Genomic DNA, 12515 nt, shown 5'->3' on the forward strand with positions numbered 1-12515 from the left:
AACTGGAATTGCATCATTACGTTATGCTATCGCCTGTCAGGGGATATTTCCTAGAAAGGATATGTCAATGTTGAATGAAGATGTCGTATGGTATCAGAACTCATAGAAATCATTAGTATTGAACGTTTAGTTTATTCAATTCATTATCTGAAACTATTAAGAAAGTGTCGCTCAAAATCAAAGATTGTGAGAATGGATTAGAATACACTTTTCATCTATCAGCGTACAATATGGGTGGTTCCTTCTTGATGAGAAACTTAGTCAGAGCACAATGAATTTAAACTCATGACTGTGAGCGATATTCTCATAAGTTGAGATTGATACAAAATTCCAATATAATACATGGCAAATACAAAAATAATTAAACATCAAAATACAAAAATATTATTCATTATGATTTATATGTTCTCAGTCTTATGATGATAACTAACAACACAGAAATGTTCTTAGGACTTTGATCAAGACGTGAGATATGATGTATATCTCGATCATAAACCACATTTTTGCTCAATACCATAACCCATATTGTCCCTGCCATAAGCCAGCCCACCACAGCCATATGGTGAAGTCATAACTCCACAGTTTATGGGAGCCAAACTTTGTTCAGTTTACTAATACCTGCAATCTAGCAAGTTTCATGCAAATACAGAATTTACGCGCAGTACGTGAGAAGGTTTAGCAATGACTGATATTTAATAGCTTTCGGAACGAACCAATAGCATTCATCGTCCCACCTGGTACTGCTCCTAACTCACAAGTAATTTGTTTCGTAAAGTTTAGGGGTGAAGGTTGAAAAAAAAACATGTTCTGAGTTATATTCATTTCCAAATCGAACCAAATATTTCGATGTTTGAAAAGATGGGTCCCAAGTTATTAATTTTTTGTTTTGAATGTTTAGAAACAATGATCATCCATAGTATTTGCTGCTAATAAGTCATGAGTTTTTATATAAAAAAGTTTAAAGAAGGGACTATATGATTATTCCGATATTATTTGAACAATTGGAGTAGCCCTATTGGAATCTATATCATTTGAACAATTGGAATAGCCCTATTGGAATACTGTATTAGGTCATGAGTGATTTGTTTAGTGATTTGTCATGAAGTTTAGTAAAGGTTAAGAAAAAATTATCTAAGTTATTGATTTCCAATAAGAACTAAATACTTGAATACTGTATTCCAAAGATCTGTTTTTGAAAAGTTTAATTCGATCTGAGAAGAGACCCAATTTGATCTGAGTAAGGTTAGGGAAAACAACGATTAAGACTGTTAATTTTCCTTCCAGATTTCAATATTTCAAGGTTGGGAGAGACTAATAGTATCCTACAAGTTATATGTGTTCCAAATTATATCTGATTAATCAAAGAATAAGATGTATTTCCATAAAGTATCTGCCCAGATCTAGAATATAGCACAAATTGGAGTTTGAATTGAAATTCCGAAGATGTTTAATCAAAGATGTTACTAGGATTACAAGAGAACTACATTTCAAGTTCTCTTATTAATTGAACTTTGATAGGAAATGAATAATCTCTTATGAGAAGTTTCTATCATACGAAAGCTGTCTACTTGTTAATTTTCCATATTATATAATAACTTATTGCGATGAGATTTTTACTATCTAATCAACTATTTGTATAGTTGATCTATCTGTTGTATCTTGTGAGAGTAATTTGAGTTATTGTTTGAAATTTTGTTAAATTATCATATTTATCATAAAAGTTATTTTGAACCGTCGAAGAAAAGTGTTTGTAGTTTTTTTTACCAAGATAAGCATAGCAAACATGCAAACTCTCAGCGTTTTTTCTGGATTAGTACCCCAATTCAAATTAATGTAGTACTGTATTTTATGAGTGTCTGAAATGCCCTAGAAAATTTGATAGTTGGTAGCCCGCTACTACAACAGTTTAAAATTCCCATCCACATTTTAAAAAATATTATGTTTACTGCAAAATGAGTCCAAGTTCGTGGGTATTAAGGTTGATTATGATAAATTATAACTTCACATAAACTACACCTCAACAAGGAGGAGATATGAGACGAATCATAAAAAACTGCTGAAACTCTCAGAACAGCCAACTTTTTACACTGAATCTAATTAAGCTCAAAGTCTTTTCTCCTCCAATACCAATTAGAACTTATAATTTATTGTAGAAAGCTATCAAGCAGCTCAAAGCTCGGAGAAGCGTTATCAGCAATGAAAAAGGGATCTCTTCCTGGACTTAGATAACAGATCTCCGACTAATTGGAGCTTACATAAAAGACAGTGGAGGAGTTCGCGAATTAATTTATTCTCTGTAGAATAGCTCGAAGCTTTTGCTCAGTTTTTGAAGAGAGATTGATATTTCTATCTGCAATATAAAATCGGAGATCATTTTTGTGATTTTTTGTTAACACGGGGTTCGGATACAAAGATTCACGATCATAATAGCCTAGCCTACAGTGGTATTTGATGTTGAGTGGTAGAGGAGACTTTCAAGTTCCAACTCTACTTTATCAATTAGATCTTGAATTCTTTCCTTTTCAATGGCTAGCAATGAGTGAAACCCTAATTTTGAATTCACAAACTGCATATCAACAGATGATTATTATTTATTTATGGGATTACTGTAAGTAATAAACTACATTCCAATAATAGAGTTTGTCTTATTAATATACTCTATCCAAGGTGAATCCAAGTTATTCAGTAGTTTATCATAGAAATTTATTTATTTATAGAAATCAAACATGAATATAATTATGAAAAAGCAGTCTGTTTTGATTGTTATTTCATTCAATGTTTGAAGGTGCAACAGTAGTATCCTTCAAATGTTCTCAAAAAATTCAAGCATCTTGCATGTTTGATAACATGCAAAACACAGCTTGTTTTTTCCCAAGCAAACATACAATTCTCCTCTGAAACGGTTTTATAAGTGCACACATATGAAGCGTGTCTGACACATTCTGACATTTATCAAAAATGTAAAGATTTAAGCAATGTTTACTTGTAGAGGAAAACTTAAGTGGAAAATGGAATCACATCAAAGCAGAATTATCTCTTTTGTTCATCGTCCAATTCAATTCTTTTAGATATCGTTTCTTATGCATTAAAAAGCTCTACATATTTTATGACTCTCATACAGTATGATTTCCTTAAAATCAATCCTTCTTTAAATCGAATTATTACATAGCATTGAAATTTCACTTCAGTATCTATCTTGTTAGGTTGAAGAAAAAAGTCTATACATTATTTTATTTGCAAGCTGTTTTCTCATTAGTATCTTAGGTTGAGATTTTTATAAATTCAAGACATAGGCTAACTTCTTAGGCTAGTGAGAATGGTGAATTGGGGAAACAGCGTGAAATTTTATTTCGTGCGAGGAGTAGGTATTGTTTGTTCAAACTTTTTCAAAATAACTGGGTACTGGAACTTAGAGAAGATTTGCATTAAACTCAAATGCACCATCCATCATCTAGGAGAAATCTTGTTTATCATAGAAACATTATTTCTATTCTACAATGACTCTACAATATGACGGTATGGAACCCTAGGCTATATATACAATACTAATTAGACTATACACTACCTACCCATAATCCATAATAATTTAGTCCACTATCGATACTGCCGGTAGCTCTCCCAATAACAAATACCTAATTCCCCGGCATAATGAGACCCCTCCCCCCCACCAATACAATGCATGTTGCCAGCAGCGAGCCATTTAGCTATGCAACAAGTATCGATCGACAACCCATTATTATTCAAACATATGTTGTTTGGACGACGCAGCCACTCAGTAGAGTAGGCTCACCGCGCTCTGTTGATTAGTACCTCCCCCCCTGACCACCTGGAACCCCCTTTGTACCTCTTAAACCCCCTTACACTCCCCGTAAATTTCCACGACACCTCAATCAACCAAACGGGCGGGGGAGAGGGTACAGGTAGGCCTATGCAAATTTGACAACCTAATAAAAGCACTATCGATTTTTCATTTGCCGGTTTACAGCCGGCTTCGAAAAACAGGTCAACATTTGCACCGGTAGTTAGGTTGTAGTTTGCAAACTGGCGACTGGGCTTGGCAATAGAATCTCGTTCCACTATTATTCAAGGATGGTTCGGAATCCACAGAAACTGACAATTCACAATACTCTTATAACAAGACTGACAAGGGTGTTCTTCTGTCTTAACACGACCAAAAAAAAAACGAAAATTATGTAATTAACAATTATTAGTTGAAACGATTTCATGGGAGCTTCGATAAACTTTGATGCCGAGAATGAGACAAATTGACAAAATTAATCTCAATAAATCTAGCCTGAGAATAGACAAGGCTGTTTACAAAGAGTAGGAGTACAGATTATTTTTTAGAAGATTATTGTAGAATACCTACTTCATTGTCATCAGTTTTATTGAGAAAATTTCCTATTCAAACATTAAAACGCAACCAAATTATTCAATTCATTACAATCTGTCTAAGTTTCTCTCCAAAGATGAATAATTTTTAATAAGAGATGAAATTTTATAATCCTGTCTGAAACATTTGAAAACGAATACTCTATAAAATCTTTTAAAATATAATTTAAGCAGAACACAGTTTGATATCGAGATTCCATTTATGGAACTGAGACGACATTTGCACGCAACCAACTAATTGCATGTCAACGTTTACAATGGAAATTTTATGACCAGCCGTTACTGCAACCCCAGAATATGACAAGAAAAAAATGAATCCAAATTTCAGTCAAGAAATCAAGATATTTCAATTTCAAATGAATTTAGTAGACTTTATTCAATAAATTTCATGCAATCTATGTCTGATTGATAAGAGGCTCCATGACCAAACGTTATTATTACGTCTACTCCAAGGTGTAACGTCTTCCAAACACTTTTAGGTGAATATTATTGAATACGATATGAATATGATGTACGATTTTTTAATGATTTTCCCCGAAAATTCATTGTTTTCATTGTATCAAGTTTATGGAATTTGATACATCAACATCTAGACTACGTGGGCATGGGTTTTTGAAAATGATAACTGTACTTTTAAAACGTTTTAACAATTTAGAATTTCGCATTCTCATTTGAGAGCCCTTCACAGCATTGTATCGAATAATAGATTGGAAAGATGTGCCATTATGGTCAGTCGATCTATTTATCACCTTTAGATAATCATGTTTCCTCAAACTTACTTATATAATTATCAGCTTACATTTTGAATTTTTATCTAAATCCTAGTTGAATTCCAGTTTCAATTCGAAGATATCGCAACTGGGACATTCTTCCAGATTAAACACCAACTTCATGACCAGCCATAATGATTTCCCTACAATATTATGATGACTTGGCAACATACTGTACTGAATTGTTCAATCTTATTTCCAATGAGATCTTCTACAGACAACTATTTTCTATCAAACTCGAGAAATAAAAATGATTTGAAGCTTCATAGATGAAATCCTGCAAACGAAATTCAAATATAATCTTACATTGAACAAAGGCTTATTTATGATCATCAGTTACGATTCTACTATTCTCCCCAAAATACGGAGTGATAACATGCCTCTCAAAATAATGAAACTTCTCAACAAGTTTCCTCTAGTAACTAATTTCCTTTAGAAATTGCAACAATTCTAAATTGTTAAAACCTGTTTCTTGTGTTTCAATGTTTCATTAAATATCATTCACATGAAATCTGATGTTGAATGAACAGTCATTCTGCCTCAACATAACTTTCCTAACAATACTTCTCACTTTCTTTCAAAATAACAGCAATTTCCAGCCAAAATCTTCGAATCTATCAAACAACATGAATTTAAGTGCTTATCTGATTCATGAATAGTCGTAATTATTTGACCAGAATTAATTTAGACCATACAGTTTTTTCGTAAATTATGCCTTTCTCTACAACTTCTACTTCCCAACCAATGTTTCGAACTTTTTTCAAAATTTCAAGCTCAAATTTCAACATTTCAATGACCCCAATGTCAAATCACACTAATCACATTGAACATGGCCGTACTGTCATGCGTGCAGTAGGGTGAATAGCATACTAAAAAACTTCCAACAATTATTATTTTTCAACTTTCATTCAAATTAAAGCAGCTTTCCGCTGAAATAACAAATTGATTCCATCTCAGAAACCTCAACATCATACCACATTCATGCCCATGTCATAGTCAACACAGGCTTCATGTCCAGCCGTTACGATTTTTCCAAAACAAACTTAACCAATACATTTAAGCTACTCATGAATCTTCCCATCTATTGTCCAAAATTATAGATATTCGTAATTTTTTTTCAAGAATATTGAAATAATATATTATAGATGAAATCTTTAATTTTTATCTCAGAAACCGCAACGACATAAACATTCATATCAGATTCAACGCAAGCTTCATTGCCAGCCGTTATGGATTTTCACCAAATTAATGACGACTTTGATACGTATATTACAAGAGAATACAATTTTTTGGATTTTTTCAAGACTACGCCATTTTCCAGCTGGGTTAAGCTGGACAATGATTTGCCAAATCCTGGAAACATATTTATATAGAAATGAGATTGAACGTGGCCGATGTGGCATGGACTCGACATGCGTGCAGTGCAGTAAGGTTAGATCAGCAACTTACAGGTCCATAGTTGTCGAATCCAGTCTTGAGGGCGATAGCGTCGGCCGCCTCTCGGCCAGGGCTACCATGCAGTTTCACATAGAAACTGTTGGTGAATATTTCGGCGTTTGCTGCTGTGACAATAAGTGTGGAGATGAGGATGGAAAGCAGAGCAAGCGGAGGCCATGTATCCATGGCTCGACTCGTGACAAGACTGACTGCCATCCGTGACGTCATGCACATCGATTCAAAGCCAAAATGGCGGACCTGCTGGTCGCTCCAGCCACGCCACTGCGCATGTGCTGCATTGCTTATTCACGCCGGTGTTGTCAGCAGGGCAAGGAGGTGCTGAGGGTAAAGAGAAAAAGGTATATAGAACGGGTAATTAGGGAGAGTGACAGAGAAAGGGTATGAGAGGAACTGGGGAGGGGATGAGACAGGGTAGAGGATAGAGTGAGAGATATATAGAAAAAGTGATGAGGAGTGTGAGAGAATGAAAGGAAGTAGCTGTGGGTATGAGGAAGGTGAGGAGGAAAAAGGATGATATGAGAGGAACTGGAGAGGGGATGAGACAGGGTAGTGAATAGAGTGTGAGATATATGAAAAAGGGATGAGGAGTGTGAGAGAATGAGGAGGTAGCTGTGGGTATGAAGAAGGTGAGGAGGATAAGAGAAGAATGGGTAATGAGGGTGAGAGAGAAAGAGAGAAAGGGTATGCTAGATAATGAGGAGAAGATGGTGAGGGTAGTGGATGAAGCTAGAGGAAATATAAACAGTAATGAGGGACAGAGAGAAGATGAAAAGGAGTTGGTAAGGGTAAGGTAAGGAAGAAAGGAGAGAGATTGAATGGGTTTTGAGGGAGAGCGATGAAAAAGGATATGGGAGATAATGGCGAGGGGGTGGATCAGGGTAGTGAAAAGAGTGAGAGGTGACGATTGAGAGGGAGTGGGACTGGTAAGAGAGTGAGGGAGAAGTAGAGAGAAAATGAGTGAAAAGTTGATGAGGGTGAGAAGACAAGAAAATCGTGTGAAAGGAGTAAGGATAAAGTAAAATTTTCGACTCACAATAAAATGAGTCGGACAGAGAATTTCAAGATAGGCGGAAAGGAATATCGCAAAAGAGAATTGATGAGTGAAAGTAAGAGAAAATGTTGAAAAGGTGGTGAGGATTGGTAGAGAGAAAGTGGCTGTAAGAAATAGAAGTTGAAATAGTAATAATTGATATATGAATAATAAGGATGAGAAGTCAGTGAGAATGTGTGACTTGAGATGACGGGAAGGAACGAGGAAGATAGTACATAGGGGAAAAAATAAAGAGGATTTGATTTATTTGAATTTAGGGGGAGAACAAGATGAATAGGAAAAGAGCTTGATTGATGAGAGAATGACACACAGCTGGACAACGGTAAAGAGAGTACTATCGCGCTGGAAAAGAGTACTATCAAAACCTATAACCATGTCTTACTCACTCCTCAAGAAGAGCCTGACTTCTCACGCGATTATCTCTGTCCTTTATTCTCCTCCTTCTAGCCTCTATCACCTTCTCTTTCTCCTCATACTGCTACTACTTCTCCGCCTCCAACTCTGCCTATTCCTCCTCTTCCTCCTTCTTCTCCTCCAACTCCTCTAGTTTCTTCTTCTTCGTCTACTTCCTCTTCTTCTTCTTGTTCATTCTTTCCTACTTTCTCTCTCTCTCCATCTTTCTTTCTTTCATTTTTATTTCTCTCATTCTTTCTTTCTCTCTTTCTTTTCTTCTCTCTTCTTTTCAAAACTGTTCATTATTCGTCCTGTTAGTAGAAACTTTTCAGAGCTCGAAACTTCTCTAGCAATTGATGACAAACTAACAAACTCTTTAAACTTTACCTCTTCCGTATGATCTGAATGTAAAAGTTGCAAATTTAGGTATTGTACCCTAATATATTTTTCGAAAACTACTCAACTATCAACAACATATTCATGTGGAAATGAAAAATTCCACTTCTACAAGGAACGTACCATGAAAATGTAATATATTTTCCAGTACATCAAATTACACAAATTTAACAACTATACGACGTGCATTATACAGAATTTGGAGTAATGAACACTCTGAATTGGAAATTCAACTCCCACTGAACAGGGAATCGTATAAAGCAGAGATTATTCACATAGCTGATTTGATAAATGCTATTCAACTGAATTGGGATGCAACTTCGAGTTTTAGATACAAGACCATGGTGCACAACTGTTAAGATTCCACGCATAATATATAACACAATGAGTACATATTCCAGTAAATACATGCACTATGATAAATTACATTCAGGATGGATTAAACTGCAAAGATCAAGGCACATAATATGTATCCAAGATAAGTACATATATATTCTATAAATGCATGGGAATGAACTGTATTATATAGATCTATGAGACAAAGATTTCCTTGCAAATAATATATAACCACGATGAATACATATTTCCAGTGGATACATAATTTATATATTTACAGTATTTCATGTACACATCTATGTATTTATAATCTACAGAGCGCATGACTGCTTCTGAGACACTCATTGTTCGGCTTGAATAGATGACTTTGCCAGCGAGCAACTTTGTCATGAGAAGATTGTATTTTAATGGATGACTGTTGGAGAATTGTATGGAGCCGTTTGGATGCATTCAACGCTCCACTACAGATATTGTGCTCCATTAACTATCCTCTGTTTCATATTTGTAATTGCTTGGGAATGAGAGGGTGAGTGAGTCATGTTAGTCAGTAACTTTACTGAGTAAGTTATGTTACTTGGTGGAGACAACGTTATTAGGATTCTGAGACAAGATCCAAGATATGTATGGAATTCTGGTTTTAAATTCCATGATTCAGCTTAGTAACACAAAAAATAGATAATATGATGCATTGAAACCAAAATCACAACATATTCAGACCAATTATTACAAATTCAGACCAATTATAATACATGCAATTGTGTTGCAAACTTGGAAAACTTGAATTTTATATCTTAATCTGTACATTGCAATCTATTCTTCTATCATAATTGCATACTTTTTACTGATTCCCTATCAACTCTGAGTGCAGCGGCAGTCTTGATCCAAGAAAACAAAATTAACTCAAAATTTGACCTGATTTTGATTTCTATTCAACTGGAAATTCCTGGTGCTTTTTTTATTTACTAAAATCCAAGATCTTTGCATATCTGTATTTCGCTTCAAAAATTATTTACATATTTCTCAATACTCCTTCACCAATTGCCCTTCATCATTTCGCACTTCTATTCTCTATATTCCTCAATATTACAACAAGAAACTTTGGAATGAAAGATTTCATTCGTTATTATTTTTACAACTGATCATCTCATATTGAAAAGTATATAGCCTAGCTCACTAGCAGCAGGGAGCATAACTTGTATAAGAAATTTCATGTATAAGAAATTTGGAATTATTTCCTACAATTCCAACAACAAATCTCAAAAAGTAGCTCACTGCTATCTTTCTCCATAATGAAATTCACTGTCAGTATCCCTTATAAACAACACCAACGCTCTCCATTCAACCAATGCTGACAGTATAGAGTGAATCTCAACATTATAGCTGTGCTTCATCAATATTCCGGGTATTAGAGCCGCAGCGTTATCAGCCAACCGAAATTCATAAGCACCGCTCAGAAGTTTGATCCAGGAAGGAAATTTTCAGGAGGTCATCTTGAAAGGCTCTCCGGGTCCTTAATTAAGTTGGAATGGACTTTGCGCCGCAATCCTCTTACTTACTTCCAATTATCCGGTCATCTCTCTCGCCCCTCCCTCTATCGGCATTCTGTCTCACTCAGTTCCGGCTTAGAGTGGGTGCTGGCTCCCGACAATAACTTATCAGCCATTGATTACAATTTGTGTCGACTGGTTGGAGATGGGAATTACTGAAAAGGCAAGATATTGAGTTGAGAAATTTACGACAAAAAACGAGTCTGTAAGCAGGGAATTACAAGATTTTCTTGAAAAAAGCAAGGAAATGATAATGATTTGAAGGAAAATTTATCGATCATTGCTTGAGAAATTTCTTGACAATGCTGTATTAGTTCTTCTATTATTCTACCATCCTTCCTCCAATTGAACTACGACAACGACTATGTTAATGTCAAATACCATATATTTTACCATCCTTTTATTATATTATAATTGTATATACACCATTGTGCTTTCACACAGTAATTAATTGAGAAAAAATCGTCTTAATCGTGATAAGCCCTTCATTCTACTCCTAATATAGTAGAATGCTATATTATATAATAACGGCAGCGATTCAATTCAATTCAATTCAATTTAATATAGAGTGATTGCTCTCAAATGTCTTCCTTATAGATGTCGATAATTCTTCACATAGGAATCCTTCCATTGTAACACTACAACAATGACTGTAGCATATCAGTTTCAAATGTTCATGTTATGTTTGAATAGAATATCTTGTAAACATTTATTAGTTCACAAATATATTTGTGAGCCTCACAAATATAACACATAGTCTCATTAGCCTCACATAGTCTCGGATAGGACTGGAAAATGAATTAAAAACAAGTACTGTCGAAGAAAACCGATCAGTCATTTGGAAAAGAGATTGCGGACGTTCAGGAAGAAATGGGTTGATTTTGAAGGCACAGAGGTTCTCCATGAGAGATTCTGATAGGAATTTCTTCATACAAATGAAGAGACAATAAGATGAAGTTTTAACTCAGAAAATTCACAGGAGGTGACGCCTCTCAAGCATCAAAGATATGAGACGAGATTGGATAAATGAATAACTTGTGGAATTGACAAGGTCTTGTTTTTTCTTCACCTTGATTATAAATATTTTCATTTTTGATGATAGGTAAATGAACGATACTAGATTTTTAATTGATGTGTAGCATACACTGAGCCACTTGAACAAGTTTGAATGATACGAGTAAGATTAATGAATTCTACAATGCCTTCACCAACTCAGGAAACAGAACAAACGACTTCCCAAAATTTTGTAGCATAACCTTGAATAGCAAAAGTAGTTACAGAGACAAATGCCATCTAAAGAATTTCCCTGAATTTGCATCTACACATGGGAATTCCTGCAGAAATCCCCAGCTTTGAACTCAGAAAATGTGGAAAATCCAGCAGGAAAAAAGAGGTAAAATAGGACTGCGCTGAATACAGTCAAACTTTATCGCAAACATGTCCTCCTCCCACGGACTTTCTCCTTTCCTCCTCTGGTCTTCTCTCTTTGCCTCATCATTCCCTCTTTCTCACACCTCATTCTTTCCTCTCCAATTCCCCCTTGACCCAAAAACATATTGTCATGTGGGATAGGCCGTCTGTTCAATGGGACTGAACAGCTTTTACTGACGTTTTCCTCTTTCTCATCCTTCTCCACCGCCACCTACTTCTCCTCCTCCTCCTTATTCTACACCTCATGCCTCTTCCCTCTCAGCAATTCCTTCTCCAAGGCTGTTCTTGAATTATGCAGTAAAGTATTTTATCTATACACAGCTAACCTTTGTAACCCCAATACCAGATACATTATTTATTACAGGACTTCAGTTTATTTTCTAGGAATATATCAAGGAATATCAGTTGCTTTCCATTCACATCATATAACATATTACTCAAAGCATACCTTTATATCTATCAGTAGAATGACACTTCATCGTAGAAGATGATGTATTGAAATCAAGATAATCAGATCATTGAAAAAGATTGATTGATTGATTGATTGATTGAGTACTTTATTTATGTAGATTGCAATATATACTGGCTTATACACTTATATACAACAGCTTACAATACAGCAAAATTTTAGATGAATTTACATGATATAGACTAAGAAAATAATTATTGAACTGTATATGATATGAAAACGCAATTTGTAATATAATAACTATAGATAATAATTATATTGTTATGCATCTA

General features: G+C 34.9%; 1 protein-coding gene across 1 annotated transcript in view; it reads right to left on the bottom strand.

Annotated features, from left to right (window-relative positions):
• The window catches only part of LOC111062474 (neuroendocrine convertase 2), a 123652-nt gene extending 116800 nt beyond the window's left edge, over positions 1–6852 (bottom strand). The window contains exon 1 of the mRNA XM_039425984.1: positions 6612–6852. Coding sequence (XP_039281918.1) covers positions 6612–6833 — 222 coding nt within the window. The 5' untranslated portion in view covers positions 6834–6852. The remainder of the gene's footprint in view (positions 1–6611) is intronic.
• Between the last annotated feature and the right edge of the window lie 5663 nt (positions 6853–12515).

This window comes from Nilaparvata lugens, chromosome 4, assembly GCF_014356525.2.
Source record: "Nilaparvata lugens isolate BPH chromosome 4, ASM1435652v1, whole genome shotgun sequence".
In the NCBI taxonomy this organism is placed as follows: domain Eukaryota; kingdom Metazoa; phylum Arthropoda; class Insecta; order Hemiptera; family Delphacidae; genus Nilaparvata; species Nilaparvata lugens.